Here is a 19,249-nt window from a genome sequence, read left to right on the forward strand (position 1 = left end):
GCCTGTGGGTCAATCCCCTGATCTCCCTTGTTTCTGAGAGGATAAATGGGATGAGTGCACTTAACTGAGAGACCCCAAAATTGGTTTCTTGACCTGAGGGATAAGAGCCATAATGGTAGAAAAGGCTTATTTAATGCTCCAAAATGCTCTCTCCATCCCACCCCCTCCCCACTCCTGGTCAAAATCAGGGGCAACATCCCAGGAGTATTGACAGTGATCCCCACAATATCCCATTGAATGGTTCCTGCAAAGCAAAACAGAGCAAAAGTGGAAGATGACAGTGGACTAACATAAACCAAGAAGTAGCTCCAATAGCAGCTGCTGTGCTGGATGTAGCATCCCTTCGAGTCAGCACTTGATATGAGGCTGGAGATTTGGTTAATGAATTCTTTTAAATCCCCTTCAGAAAAGAGAATCAAGAACAGGTTGAATTCACCTGGGTCAGATAACACAGTGTACACTCAAAGTTTTGCTCCAGGAGCATATAAACCCTCCTGCTGTTACAAAACCGTCCAAAGAAGTCCTTGATCATCGTGACATTCTGTAGAACATCATCCTGGTCCAATACTTTGATGACAAAATGTTAACTGGACCTAGTGAACAGGAATGAACTGGCAAATAATCTGAGTGTTCCTCATGACACATGCACCAGAGAGAAGGAGGTAATTCCTACAAAGATTCAGAGGTCAGAGGTCCAACAATCTAGGGAATACTGGGACATCTGCCAAGTCAAGAGCCAGTTATTGCATTTTGTACCTTCTACTACTAAGAGAGGTAAGCACTAGGTAGTATTATCTGGATTCTGAAGTCAGCATGTACAACACTTAGGAATATTGCTATGACCATTTCTTGGGTCACTCAGAAGGCTGCAAGTTTTGAGTACACAGTTAGGAGGGCTTTGTACCTCTCTATGGTTCAGGCTGTAGTGTAGGGGTACCTCTTGGTGATATGTGGGGGTAACAATAAATGGGAAATTTCACAAATACAGCAGGACAGGGGCAAAATGATCAGGGGCTCAGACATCTAAGAAAGGAAAGTCTAGGTCATCTCATGAGGCCAGCCATGCTGACCAGCAAAAGTGCTGGTTGAGGGTGAGGGGAATCTAGAATAAGTAGAAGAGAGAGATGATAAATGTTAATTATGGCTTCAGGACCAATATGCAACAGAGAGGACTACAGCCTGTCCCACTAACCTTTTCGTTGATGTTTTCCTTTTTGTATTCATTGTTTTAAAAATATTGTGACCAACCATTATCCTCGAGAGAAAGTGAACTTAACATGGGACACCAGGTGGTACAGTAGAGTGGAGTGGATGGCTGGAGATGCTGGTGATTACTTCAACATATCCCCTTCATTTATTCCCAGAGGTTTTCTTTTAATTGAGATATAACTTACGTATAAAATTTATCATTTTAAAGTATACAATTCAGTGATTTTTAGTATAGTCACAAAGTTGTACAACTATTACAACTATCTAATTCCAGAACATTTCATACCCTCAAAATGAAATGCAGGACCCATTAACAGTCACTCCCCATCTACTCCTGAGTTTGCAAGCAGACAGTTCCCATGCTTGGCTTCTGGAGGAGTCTCTTTGCCTGAGAGCATTCTCTGGAATTTGGTCCACATCCAGGCAGGCTGGACATGGCAAGGAATTAATACCTCAGATTTCTAACCTCAACCAGTGAGGGATGGAAAGTGGTGGATAATATTCCCAGCTACCTTGTCCTTCAGTGTAATAATTCAGAGATGTTTTCTGTACCATGTCTCAGAGGGTCCCCAGCAGGATTGGGTCCCAGTTGCCCATAGTGGTGACTCTTTCGATCTGTCTCAGTTCCTCAGTCTTCCGCGGGATTTCCTGAAATCACTTCCCAAATAAACTACCTGCACCCAAATCCTTATCCTATAGTCTACATTTGGGAAAACCCACCTACGATTCTTTTCAACAAGACTATCATGAGGTCTTTGTCAAGCACCTTGCTGAAATTCTGACATACTATACCTCTCATGCTTTTAAAAAGACAAATGAGGCCGGGTGCAGTGGCTCACGCCTGTCATCCCAGCACTTTGGGAGGCCAAGGTGGGCGGATCATGAGGTCAGGAGATCGAGACCATCCTGGCTAACATGGTGAAACCCCGTCTCTACTAAAAATACAAAAAAATTAGCCAGGCATGTTGGCAGGTGCCTGTAGTCCCAGCTACTCGGGAAGCTGAGGCAGGAGAATGGCTTGAACCTGGGAGGTGAAGCTTGCAGTGAGCTGAGATCACGCCACTGCACTCAAGCCTGAGCAACAGAGTGAGACTCTTGTCTCAAAAAAAAAAAAAAAAAGACAAACGAGTTTAGTCTGCCATATCATGTGATCACATGCCACTATGTGCTGCTAATTTTTAAATTTTTTGTAGAGATGGGGTCTTGCGATATTGGCCAGGCTTGTTTTGACTTACTGGCCTCAAGCGATCCCCCTGCCTGGAACTCCCAAAGCGTTGTAATTACAGTCATGAGACACTGCGACTGGCCCTGCCATACCTGATTTCTTACTAGGGAGATCCATGCTGGCTCCTGGAGGTTATGTTTCTTTTCCAAGTGCTCATGAAAATCCATTTAATAAGCTGTTAGTTAATTTGACAGTAAGCCCATTGCTATTTTACAAAACTATAAAGGATTTTCCAAGTTCCATTTTGCTTTGTCTAACAGTGGTTTTTTAATCTGTAAAAGTTAAAGGATGTATTATAGGCAAAAAAGAGAGGAAGTTATACTTCATATAATGTAAGAGATTGACTACTGTTCACATCAATTCATGTTTTACAATAGGCAATAACAGCTACACGCTTACTTGATGAAGGAGCTGATGACACAATCCAAAAGACACCACAGCCCCCCACAAAAGCCTCCAAACCAGTTGTCACCAACCCACTCACCTCTATTCAAGACAGAGGTCATTACCTTTAAGTATAATATTTCCCCTTTTTCCTAAGCAGTTTTGAAAATGGTTTTGTCAAAATATTATTGTCTAAATACTACTGTTTTGTCTAAATGTGAAATATCATTTTGCTGAAATAGCTTTTCTTTCTGGAAGACTGGCTTACATGACAATTTATGATTTGAATATCTAGTGGCAAAGCTTTGGAACATAGGCATTTACACATAAGCAGAGGGAAATCATTAATGCCAAACTTTTGCAACCAATATATATCTAAAAGCACCAAGGGCTTAAAATTTGAGCATCTCTATAAATCTCTTTCAGTTAATCAGAATGGAAATAATGAATAGCAAAGGCTTTATCAAATAAGATTACACAGTCAAGGTAGGGCAGTATTTTTCTTATGCTGAGTTTTATAAGACATAAGAAAATTATCATTTAAGCATTTATTTAATATAGGTTAAAATGTAATACATAAAGAGAAAAAATGAACACAAATGTCAAACAGAAGAAAACCCTTTATATTTTATTTTGGTCAACAAAAAGTCTGTGCATAACTCAGCAGCAGGCCTGAATTAAATTAAACCAAAGCTGCATTGTGATGGCCATCAATGTACAGACTGCCTGTCTGGCTTAGCTCATCAAAAGTCTAATCAAGGCTCAAACCACCATCCTTAGAAATCCAATATATATATATATATGAAAAAGGCTTTCTTTCTCAGTTAAATTAGATAAGTCTTAAAGTTGGAAAACTACTAAAAACAATAAAAATTTAAAACTGTATTTTGCTAAAGGGTATAGAGTAAATAATAACAACAACAACAACAACAAAAATGACAAACCAGAAACACTAAAATGTGTTTACATGTGAAAGAATCATCACGTTGATTTACGTCAAAGAACATCATATTTGTTTATCTTAATGCTTGGCGTAGTTGGTTTTAAGGTTTTAGAAATATTTTTGAATTTATTATTAAACAATAGGAACGTACTGTACAGAATATTTCAAAACTGCTACCAAGAAAACAAGTACAAATTCTACCTAGCAATATAGGTTTCTTATCAACATACCTTTTTTCCTCACTGGTTTCAAACTGACAAAGGTGTAGGGAGAAAATATTTGGTTTCTGAAGGCCACACTAGCCCTTTAGCCAAGAGTTCTGCTTCTGAATTACATAGAACATCTTGGTCCACAGACAATGGAATGGATTTTTGGAGAGAGTGTCAATTTAGGGCTAAAGAAATACAGGGTGAGAATGAAGCCCTCAACAAAAGCTCCAAAAGGGCACAGAAACTGGTAAGTGACCTAAATATGGAGAGACAGGTGAGGAGAAAATACATAGTAAATGCTGGCTTGTTATTGCATTTTATTCTCTCCCTTCTCTCATCCATTCATCTTCTTAAGACTGCCTTCTGTGTCCTTTTGCAGGGAAATTATCTTACCCTTTAACATTTGTTCCTTCACTATTTTAACAAAAAGCCTATAAGAAAAATAATAAATTCAAGGCTATTACTAAAAGCTTGAATAAAAATAACAACAAGCCCTATGCTCCAATCAGTAAACTCGTTTCTTGGAATAAAATCTTCATTTGTGGAAATGGAATGATGTCTCTTAGTAGACAGCGTTCATTTAGGGTGTGATACTCTTACTTTTAGAAGCAGGAAAAATTACTAAATATTAATATGTGAAAAGTAAGGACTTTCCTTCTGAGGGATTATTGCTTTATGGACTTGACTTTGTTTATCCTTATAGTATATCACTGCCTTACTTAACTGTGGATATGATGCCCAGTTTCTAATGATTTGTCCAAAATCGTCTGAGAAAACCAGGCCAATACAAATATAGTGAAAACCTCTTGAAAATACAATTATTATAGACCCACATAAATAAAGTCTAATCTGAAGTCTGATAGCTGATTTTATGTTGAATATACGTCTTTTAAAAAGTGTTCTTATTGAACATAAAATGTAAAATAACATTCTGGAAACAAGTATAAATATTACATTTATTCTGAGTCCAGATACTTTCTAAACTGTAGAAGTGCAGGATGGATTTGACTTATCCATTAGTAATACAGACTCATGAAAAGTTATGCTGCAAAAAATGCTGAACCTCCTCTGATAAATGATCTTTAAGATGGAGAGACTGAGGAAGCTAAGTGAATGTTCATGTTCACTGCTGTAAATGTTCCTTATAATTGGTAAAAAGGCTACCCATAATAGAATTCACATTTTCAATGAATTTATAGTTTATCATCAAATAGAGTAAATGAATTAAGATTTCATTTTTAAAAATAAAGAGACATATTTATTTGTAATAACTCTCTTTTTTTGGTAATAACTATCTTTAACGATGCTATTATTTATTTTTACCCATGGGGAATGCATAAGTACAAACATTGTTAGCTTATTTAACATTTATTAAAAATACAGACTCTTTATACTAATGCAGAAGGATAAGCCTCTTCTTCCCACTCTAAAAATCTCTTCTTTGCTGTAAAGAATTCTCAGTGCATGTGAGCTAAGACTCTGGAGCACTCAGTAGAGAGGTGTGTGGGATGACCAGACAGAATCACAAGGTTTTCTCTGTTTTCAACTAGCTGAAAATAGGAACTCTAGTTCTAAATATTCAAAGTCTAAATATTAGAAAAATAAGGAGAGGGGATATGACAAAATGCTTTTCAAAATACATGCCTGAGGTGAGACTGCTTGTATGTTTGCATGTGGTAGCTTCCAGATGAAATCTTCAGTTTTAATCTTCAGGTTCATATCTGGAGATATAAATTAAGAACACAATGTCAGGATACCTTTTGTTGTTGTTATTACCAAATAAGTTTACCTGAAGCAGTGGCACTATATTTCTCACTTCAAATTACTGTTACGGTAGAAGTTGGACACATTCAACTTTGTTTTGATGGTGACTCAGAGGGGATTTTTACATCAGGTAGGAGGATAGGCCAGATCACTGCTAAGACTCCAAGTCTCTATATTTGGCATTTAGACCTGTGATAACTTCATATAATTACCTCAATCATCATGTTGACAAGAACAGTTGATACGACTATATGAGTAAAGGGCTAGCAAATCTACTTCTCTAAGGGCAAATCTACTTCTCTAAGGACAAATCTCACCTTGAATTCCCTTTCTAGCTCTGCTCCCCTGGAACTCTGATAAAGGTAAAATGTCAACTCAGTTTCCAGGCAAAACATCTGATGACCACATCTGGACCTGGAGGACTATGAATGAACTATAAATACGTGGTGGGAGCCACCACTTTAGGTTTCCCCCTGTGCGATGAGTTCTTTTAACTGGACATACCCTTAACTGGGTATCATGTGACTGCTAAGAGAGATACTAATCCTATGTAGAACACGGACTTCTAAGCCAAGCTGGCTATGACACCCATCTGCATGAATCTCATTCTCTCCAACTTAAACTGTCATTTAGGGGAACAGTAAGACCAGTTCTTGGACTGCTTAGAGTATACCACCAAGGAGAAGAGAACTACCTAATGCTGCCCTGTGAGCTTGCTGTGTTTCCTGTCTGACATCCTGCTAAGTGAATCCATTGCCAAGAGCAGCTTACTGTAGGCCTGTGTGAGTCTAAAGGCCTAGATGAACCTAAAAAGAAGCCCTGGTGGGCATTATAGATAAGGTCAGGCCAGAGCTCCTCCACTTTCCTCAAATGAAGGCTTCTGGACTAAATGATCCAGCAACTACCACCGGCTTGACCTCTCTGGAACAAGCTTAGATTTAACAGAGAACAAACATCAATCCAGAGAGAGAAATCCAAAGGCGGGATCAGTGTGGCTTACTGTGCCAGTCTTTTCCTCAGATCTTTGATTTGGTCATTCTTCTTGGTAAGAATCTCTTTCATGTTTCGATAAGCTGCTGTTTGCTGAAATTTCTTTTCTAATTCCTGCTTAGTAAAAAATGTCAGCCCATTACTAAAAAAATAGTTAAGGAAAGAGATAACAAATGTGATAAAAATATGTAGTTTTTTTTGCTTGAATTTTACTAGTATTTTGCTAATGATTTTCTAATTTCCTTAAAGGACACATTTATATAAAACTAAGACTATCCAAACTTTAAAAATATATTCTTTCAAATGAGAAGCCATAAAATAGTAACATTTTCCCAAGTACAGTGTTGGTAAATAACTCAAGCCCTGGATATGATAAATCTATTTGAAATATTAAACTAATTTTCCTGTAAAATAAGCACACTTTTTTCCCAAGTCCCATAGTAGTGTATTTTAGCAAAATGATTTTTAATTTAGTTAAATTTTAGCTCCCATATTTTTTCCCATTTTTATATGAAAAAATTTTTAATTTTTTTATAGAGATGGGGGTCTTGCTATGTTGGCCAGGCTGGTCTTGAACTCCTGGGCTCAAGCAATCCTGCCATCTTGGCCTCCCAAAGTGCTGGGATTACAGGCACAAGCCACTGCACCCGGCCTCAACTCCCATATTCTTAAGAGTCTAATCCCCAAAGTGAAGAATCTAGCTCTCTACATATTTTATATAAATTATGACGAAAGTATAGAAGTCCTTAAAAAAAACAGTCCCTCATCCCTCTGCAGGCTGTGGGAAGAAGGAGCAGAAGAGCAACATGGTGGGATGTAGGGCAGGATTCAAGCCACCTACAGAGGAGCATTTCACTACACCATAGAGGGAGAGGAGATGTCTTATTATCACAGATATTTTAGTACCAAAGATGGAAGAATATCAGTGCCCGGAAATGATTAATCTTTAGAACATATTGGCTAATACCTTGAGAAAAAATAATCTGAATTTGCAGTTGTTCAACGTTTATCTTAGCCACATGTATTCCTCTATACTGTGTGCATTAATCATGCATTAACAGACAAATCCCTTAAACATGGTCTTCTGACCTTTTCAGCCATGTGCAGCTCCTCCTGAACCCTGAGTAGATCGTGCTTGGCTGTCGCCAGATTCTCCTCCAGTGACTTCTGGTTTTCTGTCTTGTCATTAAGTGTCTTCTGAAACTCACTCTTTAAGGCAGCGACAGTGTTTTCCAAGTTACTTAAGTCTTGGGCCTTTATAAAATCCTATGAAAAATAAATGCATGCATGTAATTTCATGTTGATATTCTAAAAATAACTGTTTTAGAATGGTGATTCAACATCATAGGAGATGAAAAAAATGATGTATGTTTTGTGTGCATGCCAGCCTCCCTTGCCAGCCTAGGTAAGTGCCAGCCCCTTCAGAGTCACCAGCAGGCCAGTCCATTGTCAGCCCTGGGTACGTGGTGTCTTGCACACAGCCGACACTCAGTAGCCACTGAATTCCAAATACATAAAATATGATTTGTGAACTGCTGGTATTTCCATCCAAGATGTGTGTACCAGGGTTGAGATGGCAAACAGGTTTGATTTTGAAAAGCCAAATTTAAAAAAATCCTCAAAGAAGTTTGAATTCTTCAAAATGATAGAAAAAATGATAAAAGTAATATAATTTATACCAAAAACTTAATAGACATATGTTTTAGTCATTATTTACAAGGAAATAATATGAGAGCACAATTACTGATTACATGGTTTTCTAAATTTTTAAGATTTTAAGTTTTTTATATTCATGAGATGTGTACAATTTTTGCATACTTTGACAACTATAGCATAAGACAGGCACTGGGTCTTCTCTCTTCCTGGATCTTGTTTTTGACTGGATAAGATTCATGACAGAAAAAACATTTGTACTGATAAGACAGTAAAATGGTCTACAATTGGTTAATATGTAGATGGAGAAATACTTAGTACTTTCAAGTGGCTCTCACGCCTGTAATTCCAATACTTTAGGAGGCCAAGGGACGAGGACTGCTTGAGCCCAGGAAATTGAGACCAGCCTGGGCAACAGAGCAAGCCCCTGTCTCTACAAAAAATATAAAAAATTAGCCAGGCATGGTGGCACATGCCTGTGGTCCCAACCACTTGGGAGGCTGAGGTGGGAGGATCGCTTGAGCCGGTGAGGTCAAGGTTGTAGTGAGCCATGGCTGCACCACCGCACTCCAGCCTGGGCAACAGAACAAGGCCCTGTCTCAAAAGCAAAAAAAAAAAAAAAAGTACTTTCAACAGAAGAAAAAAAAAATCTTTCCTCATTTTTGAAATCTGGTCTTTGAAAAAAAGATTTTCATTGCAACTAATAAAAGCACGTATTCACTGGTTGTTCTTGTGTCCAAAATCTTAAAGTAAAATTGGAGCAAAGCCCCAAAAAGCTTTTAAACAAATTCATCAGCCAAATGTGTTTGCAATTGTTTGACTTAGGAGAAATTATAAAGCGGTTCTGGAACATTCGTGTTTTTATAAATCTATTGTCATTGGCATATAATGGTTGAAAATCATTAGCTATATAAGAAGTATCCTCCTATTTTAAAAATATCTACAGATAAAATGGTTCAACGTCTGAGATTTGCTTCAAAAAAACATGGCTGGTGGGAAGAAGAAAGTAGAGGTACAAATGAAACCAGACTGGCCATGCATTGGTAACTGCTAAATAGAGTGAAGAGTGCATGGGGGTTCATTATACTATTCTCTCTACTTTTGTGTATGTTTGAAATTTTTCATAGAGAAAAGATTAGCAAAAGCCCAGTGAAGCAGATTTTGGGTTTGTTTACCAGACATTTGCAATGAGAGTATGACCACTAGAAAAGCCAATGCTGTACTGAATATCTACCCAAATGGTCCTGCTCACAGGAAATCATACTGCAGCATGCACACTCAACAGAAAGTCCACAGGAGACAGACTGTACATACAATGACTTCCTGCAGGCGGAGTGACATTCAGTCATTACATTCAGACAAGCATGAAGAACTACAACACTGGATTTCATTGTACTCTACGGTGCCGGCGGGTACAGATGCATCTGCAGATTCATAATCATTTTGTCACACTCATCAAAGGCAAACTTAAGTAATGTTCAGTATAATAAAACCCAAATATAAACCAATTAAAAACTTTTCTTTTCATTTTCTTTCCCCTCCACTGTAACTGGATGTCAAAGTGAGAGGGGAAACTTAAAAAAAAAAAGTGAGAATATCTTGCATACCAGGAAGATTGTAGAAAAACTTAAAAAATAAATGTGAGAATATCTTGCAGGCCAGGGAAACTGCAGGAAATGGTGAGAATATCTTGCATGCCAGGGAAACTGCAGGTGTGTGAGCTATGTACTGTCCCCTCTGCCCTAGAAGATGGACAGAGGGAAGGCCACTGGTTCTCACCAGGCCTTTTGGGGGCAAGAATGTCCCAACACATGACAATAGAGGCATTTGTCTCAGGGAGTAGCAGGGGTGGGGTACAGTGAGCAGTAACTAAGACTTAATTTTAAGTTTATAACTTCATTCTACTTAGAAAATGTGAGAAAGGTAGCTAAAACTTGTTTCACCTTTTGATTTCCTTGATCAAGCTGTAAATCTTGCAGTGCTTTTTCTAGTTTTGACTTTTCATCCAGTGCATTTGTAGCCTATAGTGAAGTTTAAACAAAACACTTTCAGTATTTAATCTGTAGGCAGTTCAATAATTGTGTCAAAACATTTCTCAGTTACCTGTATTTCAATGGTCTTCAACCTTGACTTCAATTTCTCATTCTCTTCTTGAAGTCTTAAAATTTCCTTTGTGAGTAAATTCAAATTTTATTATATTAACCAAAATATTTTAATATTTGAAATTATTACTTGTTTCACTTAAAAATCTAATTTTTAAATTTAAATTACATAATAGCTCAAAAATGTACTACTGATATTTTGGTAATATCCCAATTTCATCCAGCCTATCAGCCTCAGTATCTGTGAGTCAGCTTTGGATCTAAGACATCTAGTTTCTTTTCTTTCAGTTTCTCAGACACATCTTTCCTCTTTCAGTCCTCTGTTTTCAAATTTTTTTCCAAAGACCCCCTTCCCTGCCAACTCTCTCCTAGCTGGTCCTGCAAATCCTGGGTCTATTCTCAGCCTACACTGCACACTGTTGCCCCTTATCCTGAGAACTCCTTCACTTCAGTACCATGCTCAAGCCCACAGATGCTTCTGACTGAGGTGAGGCCAAACACTTTTGTTCTTATACAGCTCAAACATTTGAATCATCTGTGTTATTTTTCAGTAGACTCAAACAAACACATCAGCCCAGTCAGAGGGCACTGCACTCTGTTTCAAGTCATGCCGCCTCCTGTCTGACCACTGCCTGTTCTGTTCTCCTGCCCAACACACTCACTTCTCTTTCCTCTACAATTTAACTGGTCTTCATCCTTCAAGGCCCAGCTTAGTACCCCTTTACCCAAGAGCCTGTTCTCACCTACTGTTATCCACACACAACTGAGTCTTCTCTGCTACCCAGTATGACACCTGTAGCACACAGGAGAATATTCTCTGGTCTCTATTTCTAGAACATCAGTTCTACTTTCCCAATAAAACTATTACATTTTTGGCCGGGCACGGTGGCTCACACCTGTAATCCCAGCACTTTGGAAGGCCAAGGCGGGCGTATCACAAGATCAGGAGATCGAGACCAACCTGGCTAACATGGTGAAACCCCATCTCTACTAAAAATACAAAAAATTAGCCGGGCGTGGTGGCAGGCGCTACTCGGAGGCTGAGGCAGGAGAATGGCGTGAACCCGGGAGGTGGAGCTTGGAGTGAGCCTAGATCACGCCACCGCACTCCAGCCTGGGCGACAGAGCAAGACTCTGTCTCAAAAAAACAAACCAACAAACAACAACAAAAAACCCAAACTATTACATTTTTGAGGGCAAGGGAGCAGGTACTACACTGCTTTTTATTTCTAACAACATCTAGCATAATGTTGAGAATACAAGGGTCATGAAAAATAGCTGAAATCTGAAATGCTTCAACATCAGAAACTTTCTGAGTGCTGACATGATACTCAAAGAAACTGCTCATTGGAGCATTTCAGATTTCAGACTTTTGGATTTGGGATGCTCAACTGGGATCTGTATAATGCAAATATTCAAAAATCTGAAATCCAAAACACTTCTGGTCCCAAGGATAAGGGATACTCAACCTGTGCTGATAAATAATTTTTTTTTTTTTTTGAGATGGAGTCTCGCTCTGTCGCCCAGGCTAGAGTGCAGTGGCGTGATCTCAGCTCACTGCAACCTCTACCTCCCGGGTTCAAGCAATTCTCCTGCCTCAGCCTCCCGAGTAGCTGTGACTACAGGCACGTACCACCACACCCGGCTAATTGATAAATAATTTGTATAAACTTAAAAACCCTTCTCCTTGTTACCGCAGATCACAAACTTTAAATGTCCATCAATAAACGCTGTCCAAAATTTCATGCTCTTCACTTTACCTTGAAAAGGTGTGATCAGGAGCTACTTCAGGCTCTCTAGAAGGTTAAGTATGCCCTCTTCTGGCCCATGGGGTACCATCAAGTAAAACTACTGCAATGGACTAATTATCCTCAGAGGAACTGAACCAAACCTTCCACTTCTGTTTCTCCACCCTAGGCAATGACAGGACAGAATGAGAGACTTTCCGTTTCTCAAAATAATAATATTACCTTGTTTAGGAGTTCTGCTGTTCCACCTTCATTAAGTGGAGCAAGTTTTGGCTTTGTGACATCTAAGATGGGCTGAAACAAAATAAAGAAACCAAACTGAAATCACCACAGAATAAAGCATGTATAATCATTGAACACTTGCACTTTGCAAGTGGAAGATACTATATATAAACATATTCACTGCGATGTCAGTTCCACAGGTGTGGAGATTTCTGTTGGTTTCATCCTTTGTTACTCCCAGTGCCTAGGATATGCCTGTCCTACGGTGCCCCATACATGTTAGAGATAAAAATAAAACCTATCTTCCCTGTATCTTTTAAAAATATATAGATAGAAGGAAAATGAGGGAAGAAAGGAGGGACGGAAGGAGCTCAAAGCCAGATCTGATATAGAGCCTAGCATCTAGCAACTAGAATTTTAGCCTGTGGGAGCTGAAACAGTGATTTCTACATGAACCTTAGACTCTGTGAAAAACAATAATATTGATGAAGATCTAGGCAAGTATAATACAGATAAACAATAACTTGGCACAAATAATATAGTAGTTTAGTAATATATATTAAAAATAAAATAATTCATGCCCTCTGATCCAGAAATTTCTTAGCCAGAAATATGACCCAAAGGAATAACTGGAAAGTATTTTGCATGTATATGTACATAGATTCATCTCAGCAGTATTTATCCAACAATGGAGTATTTACAGTGTGCCCGTGAAGTGGAATGGTAAGTGGCCACTCCAATTAATGAGAATGATTAGAAAGAGAAGTAGATAACTACTAGTATTGTCTCCATTTGTCAGATGAGTAAAATGAAGCTCAGCTACCTCAGATAACCTGCTCAAGGTAACACAGCCAGGAAGTGACAGAGCCAGGATGTATACCCAGGTGTGGCTGACCCTACAGCCTGCGCTCTGAATCTTCTGAGTAGAGTATTTATGAGTGGGATTGAGACTGAACTTAGGGATCATGTGTATGTGTAAGCCATCACAGACAAAAGCAGTTTTTCATAGTTACTTCCAAAACATTTTTTCTTTTGCCTGAAAATATGATAGACAATTTCTGAATTTTACTCTTGAATTGAATGCTTTTCCTTAAGAGTTCTCAGTTTTGATCTCTGAATTCTTTGAGCAACTTGAGGATTTTAAATACTGGCTATTAAGATATGGATTTAGAATGACCAAAAAGTTACCTTTTTGTTTGAAGATGTAATCTCTGCTTTTTCAAATTCTGCAACTTGTTCTAATAATTCTCTTGAAGAAGAAAGCAAAGATAAAAATTATTCATTTAAAATAGATTTATATCACACGCAAGAAGAGTAAAATCACTGGTACCAACCCATTACATGCCAGAGAGAACAGAGCAAGGTGGACCAAACTTCACCATATCAAAAATATTAGTTGCAAATGGTTGAGAACCTAAACCACATGGACTCAAATGTAATCATCCACAGTACCTGGCATTTTGTATCTACTAGGTATGCAATATCCACTGCTAGAAATAAACCATAATGTTAATACAAATATGAGGAAAATTTATAGTCAACTTTGTATTCTTGAGGTGCTATGAGGAGACTGTTTTATTACATAATATGTATTGTTAGCTAGTAGGTGTTCAAAAAAGATTCTTAATAAAGTAGCCTCAGAAAAATGAAAATAGTCCATAGTATCTACTGAAAAAGAGTACCACAAATTCCTAGGAAAGACAGATAGTGGGGGTGTGCCATCTGAAGATTTGCAAAGGCCAATGAGAAGTGACTATACACAAGCTTAGAGTGTTAACAGCAGTCAGCTTCTAAGCTTCTTAAAGCACCACCTTCTCAGAGTTTTCTCACCAGTCATCTACTGACAGTGGCAGAAGTTCAATGATTTTCCTCCCCAGCTCACAGGTTGTCCTCAGCGTTGTTCAACACTCTGCATGTGAACTGATGTGCTGTGACTGTGCTTAGAGTAGTTCACGGGGCTTGGTGGTCAGTCCTTCCTGATTTCTGGCATGCTTTTTCTTAAAATGAGTTTCAGCTTCACCAATTTTACCATATTTTTTGAATTTGAGCTCTTAGATGTCCATATTATAAGCTTTTTTGTATATTTCCTATTTCAAAGTTAATAAATGTATACTTTTAAATTCCATTATTTGGAAAACTTCCAATGCTACTGGATTGAATTGATGGTATTTATTATATTTGAATTGACTTTTCAACTGTCTCATAATCTTTATTTCTTAGTTGACCAATCTGATGGTAATACTGACCAAGCTAACAAAAATGCTGTAAGAAATAATTAATGATAGCCTGAAAAGCAATTTCATAAATCTCGATGGCCTTTGTAATACCTAGGAACAGTAGAAACAGAGAACTTTTAAAAGGGTGCTTAGTGGTACCCAAGAGATCACTCAGTGACTCAATGCTTTGCTGTTACCCTACCCAAATTTCCTCACACGCTAGCCCCAAGAAAATATGCAGCCAAAGATGTTCACTAACTTTTAAGATTATGCTTGGGCCATTATTGTCGCAGTTGCAAGTTCAAATTTTATTACCGGTTTTCAAGTTCAGAGATGTCTGTCTGTAGCTTAAGATACCACTTCTCAGCTTGTGCAAACAGCTGTCGCAGAAGTAACACATTGGTATAGGCAGTGTTGATGAGCTCAGATTCCACCTCACTATGAACCACAGCTTGTAATCCATTGAGGACTTCAGAGACTTCATCTATGGTGAAGGTCTCCTCCACCAGCCTGAAAAACAACCATGATCCAAAACTTATAGATAAACAACAAGAAAAATCTACAAAATACAGCAAAATTAAGAAACCCACATTCATGTAATCTAAGAAATTCAAAGATTACAGTGAAAATCTCTCTGGGAACTATCTTCTTTATTAATAAACATTGAAAATAATTTAAACTCAATTAATTTTTGACATCTATTCAAATGATTAAATTGTGCACATCCTTTAATACAAGTAAATGCTCAAACACATTCCCAAAACCATCATCTACTTTTTTAACTTTTTAGTATTAAATGTCTTATTTCAAACTCCACTGAAATCAGTCTTATTACATTTAATAATTTCAAAAGTCACCCGGAAGGCATAGTCTCATTTCTTTCTAATATTTCTCTAACATTTTAATAACTGTATGAACTATTCACAGGTTAGTAAACATCTATGGGAAATAAATGGTAATTATATATATTGCTTCTCTTTGCATTCTTGAGACCCAAAATAATAATAATAATAAAAACTAGCTTATCTTAAAGTTCTACTGAACACTCCACAAAAATGAATATCATCATCAACAATAGCATTAGAAATCTACTCTCAGGGCCAGGCATGGTAGCTCATGCCTGTAATCCCAGCACTTTGGGAGGCAGAGGCAGGTGGATCACTTGAGGTCAGGAGTTCGAGACCAATGTGGCCAACACAGCAAAAACTCTTCTCTATTAAAAATACAAAAAATTACCTGGGTGTGGTGGCATGTGCCTTAATCTTAGCTACTTAGGAGGCTGAGGCAGGAGAATCGCTTGTAACCAGAAGGTGGAGGTTGCAGTGAGCCAACATCATGCCACCGCACTCCAGCCTGGGCGACAAAGTGAGACTCCGTCTCAGAAAAACAAACAAAAAAACAAAACTACTCTTACATAGAGAATGCTTGGGTTGGAAGAGAACTTTGGTGCCATCTTCTACAATCCCCTAACTTTACAGATAGGAACACAGATTTGAAGAGTGGAGATGACTTGCCTATGGTCACATTGGTGGTGACTAAACCCCACAATCATCTTCAGCAATGATTCTGGGCAAAGGATTCATGCCCAACAGCTGAATCCTTGAAAAAGCTTCTGTGTGTGCCTTCCAGTTTCAATGACAGTATCACAGTAACACCGTCCTCTCCTCTCCCTACCTCTACCCTCCAAAGTCCCTTCTCCCTCAGATTCTCAGCAGATGAAGAGCAGCTACCGCAACCTCAGCTTTATTTTCTTCCCTACTTCCAAAAAGACATCATCAAGCAAGACCCAGTTACACTAAAGCATTATCATAGTTAAACTCAAGTTAATAGTATTTGTTTTATAATTCTTTAATGTTTCATCTAGCCAGCAGAATTTAGTCATTCTCAAAAAACCAAAACTTTTAAAATATAAATCCTTATTAAAATATTAATAATCTTTCTATATTCTTTAATAGAACATATGTTCTCGCCAATTAAATTGTTGCTTTCATCTGCTGGGGGATAGGAAACCAGATTACCAGATGAGTTTAATGGACTGAATGGTCTAAGGCTGATGGCCTCTAATACTGAGACATTCATGGGTTTATGGCAGCTGGAGCTCACCTGGAGGTCTTTTTCACTTATATCTGACTTGACATTCATCTCTTGCTACAAATCAGCTATGGTCCAACCATTATCATCTCATGCTAGAAATCAACTAACAATTTTGGTACTAGTCAGCATTATGATTTCCTGCTGTTTTCCTCTCTACTAATTATTCAGTATGAAACACAGAAGTGTTTTCTCACTAATTGCCATGTCTTATAGCTCTAACCATTTAATTAATAACTCAAGTAATTAAAGTTCTGGAATCTTCAATACAACAAGCCAATCATTAATCCACAAACCCTTGGCAACTTCCTTCTCAAACTCTGCCATCCTACAATTATCCTACAATTATCACATGCATTTCTGACAATAGATTCATTGCTTTCACCACAATACAACTTCTTTTGTTTCCTGTATCCATGAGGCTTAGTGTAGCTGCTCTTAGCAAATAATTGATCATGATGAATCCCAGAAATTGTCTGGCCTCTGCTATGGCACCCCCATACTGGCTACCAGAAAGAATCCATGTTCCTATTTGGTTTGCTTAGAGTCCTCCTCTGATACCTGCTCTCCTTGAGGTCTTGGAAGCAGGAATCTACAGTTTTGAGTCTCAAGCCTCTCTTTGAACGAGCAAAACGCATATAATTAATAACTTCATTTTGATGGTGCTCATTTAGGCCCAACTCTGCCTGAAAAAGAAAGAGGTAATTTAATTGTTAGTTTTGAAGATCTGATCAAAGAGCCAACAATGAAAATGCATAAGATATCCTGTGGTCGAGACTGCTAGATCTCCATCAAATTCTATTCTTCCCTTCTTCCTGGCTGCATGGCTGCCCACCTAGATGACACTTCCTTGCCCTCCTTGCAATCAAGTCACTGCTGACTACTTCTCAGCAATGAATGTTGTGGTCTACTTCCAAAGACCTGGTCTTAAGATATGGGGTGTACCTCTGCCCCTCCCTGTTTCTCTGAAACCTGGAAGAGGTGGCGACTTGACTGAATCATGCAGACAACATCAATGCCCTAGAGGCTGGGGGAGCCGCAAGATGAAAGGGCCCCATGTCTCTACCTCATGGAGAGGCACTGACCCTCTCACTGAACTGAGATGAGCAGTGAGATGGCTGTTAAGTGAGAGAGAAATAAACTTCTGTATTCTTCAAGCCACTTAACCTTACAGCAAAAAACAGCAACTCTGTTATAGCAGCTTAACCCTTACCCCATTAAATACAGCTTTAACAAGTATATTTGATTTGGAAAGAACCACTAATTGGTCTGTACTTTAAACCAGATGACAGCTTGACAAATATTTAAGAGGCAAGCCCATGGAGGTAGGGCTAGCACCCAAATAACAGAGCAGGTCAGCAGTCAGCTAAGAGCAAGGCATCAGCCATGTTAGTTGGATTTGTAATTAAGCTGCTGATGAGATTTACAAAGCAGTTTAGGTGGCATAAGTCTTTAAGGTCTGGAGGATAGAATGGAGATAGCAAGAGTTGAAGGGAAGCAAAAGGGAAATCTCTAAGGTACTCAAGTACAACAGGTTACAGTCACATATGCACTTGAGTTGTGAATAACAAGACAGATTTCTATTACACACTAAAAATAATTGACTACCTACATTAGAGACAATATTATCTCTGATAGTCACACATTAGTATGGGCAAGAATATCCCACAATTTAGAAATATCACAAAACAATGTCACAATTTGCTAAAAACAAAGCATAAATACAGATTCTTTTTTTTTTTTTTTTTTTTTTTAGAGACGGAGTCTCGCTCTTTCACCCAGGCTGGAGTGCAGTGGCGCAATCTCGACTCACTGCAAGTTCCGCCTCCTGGGTTCATGCCATTCTCCTGCCTCAGGCTCCCGAGTAGCTGGGACCACAGGTGCCCACCACCACGCCTGACTCATTACTTGTATTTTTAGTAGAGACGGGGTTTCACCGTGTCAGCCAGGATGGTCTCGATCTCCTGACCTCGTGATCCACCTGCCTCGGCCTCCCAAAGTGCTGGGATTACAGAGGTGAGCCACCACGCCTGGCCCAGATTCTTAATAATTATTCACTGTCTATAGTATTACATTTACACTCTTTGCTCCCCCAAAACCTCCCAAACTCTCTTACCCTGTTTCCCAGGATTCTACTAAATGAACACTCTACTTTAGCCACACTAGTCTGCTCATCAGTCCTGAAACATGACTTAAAATTTCCTGCCTTGACTTTCACTCATGTTACTCTGATCCTAAAGCATCTCTCCATTCCTATTCGAGAATCTGAATCCTACCCAGTGGTATGATGGTAAATATTTAACAGCAGGTTTTCTAGGTAGGGGGGCCTGATTTGTAGCACTGCTGATTTCCATGGCATAAATACTTCCATCATGGCTGATTTCGAGCCACCAATATAATGTCACTGAATGAAGAGGTAAGAAGAAATGCATACAATTGGATCTCACCAGCCAGTACACACATGCTCCACCACATCACTGAATTCCTACCCAC

The 19,249-nt window shown here is 38.6% G+C and overlaps 1 protein-coding gene across 4 annotated transcripts in view; it reads right to left on the reverse strand.

Annotated features, from left to right (window-relative positions):
* Nucleotides 1-3,420: 3,420 nt before the first annotated feature.
* LZTFL1 (leucine zipper transcription factor like 1) overlaps nucleotides 3,421-19,249 on the reverse strand; it is a 30,955-nt gene continuing 15,126 nt past the window's right edge. For 3 of the 4 annotated variants that reach the window (XM_016940895.3, XM_516411.8, XM_016940896.4), the window contains exons 2-10: nucleotides 17,318-17,442; nucleotides 14,981-15,175; nucleotides 13,638-13,698; nucleotides 12,450-12,521; nucleotides 10,481-10,546; nucleotides 10,321-10,398; nucleotides 7,814-7,990; nucleotides 6,735-6,838; nucleotides 3,421-5,691 (exon numbers count right to left, since the gene is read on the reverse strand). In XM_016940895.3, coding sequence (XP_016796384.1) covers nucleotides 5,673-5,691; nucleotides 6,735-6,838; nucleotides 7,814-7,990; nucleotides 10,321-10,398; nucleotides 10,481-10,546; nucleotides 12,450-12,521; nucleotides 13,638-13,698; nucleotides 14,981-15,175; nucleotides 17,318-17,394 — 849 coding nt within the window. In that variant the 5' untranslated portion in view covers nucleotides 17,395-17,442 and the 3' untranslated portion in view covers nucleotides 3,421-5,672. The remainder of the gene's footprint in view (nucleotides 5,692-6,734; nucleotides 6,839-7,813; nucleotides 7,991-10,320; nucleotides 10,399-10,480; nucleotides 10,547-12,449; nucleotides 12,522-13,637; nucleotides 13,699-14,980; nucleotides 15,176-17,317; nucleotides 17,443-19,249) is intronic. The other variant, XM_009445348.4, reaches the window with a different exon arrangement.

The sequence above is a fragment of the Pan troglodytes genome, chromosome 2 (assembly GCF_028858775.2).
Source record: "Pan troglodytes isolate AG18354 chromosome 2, NHGRI_mPanTro3-v2.0_pri, whole genome shotgun sequence".
NCBI classification, from domain to species: Eukaryota; Metazoa; Chordata; class Mammalia; order Primates; family Hominidae; genus Pan; species Pan troglodytes.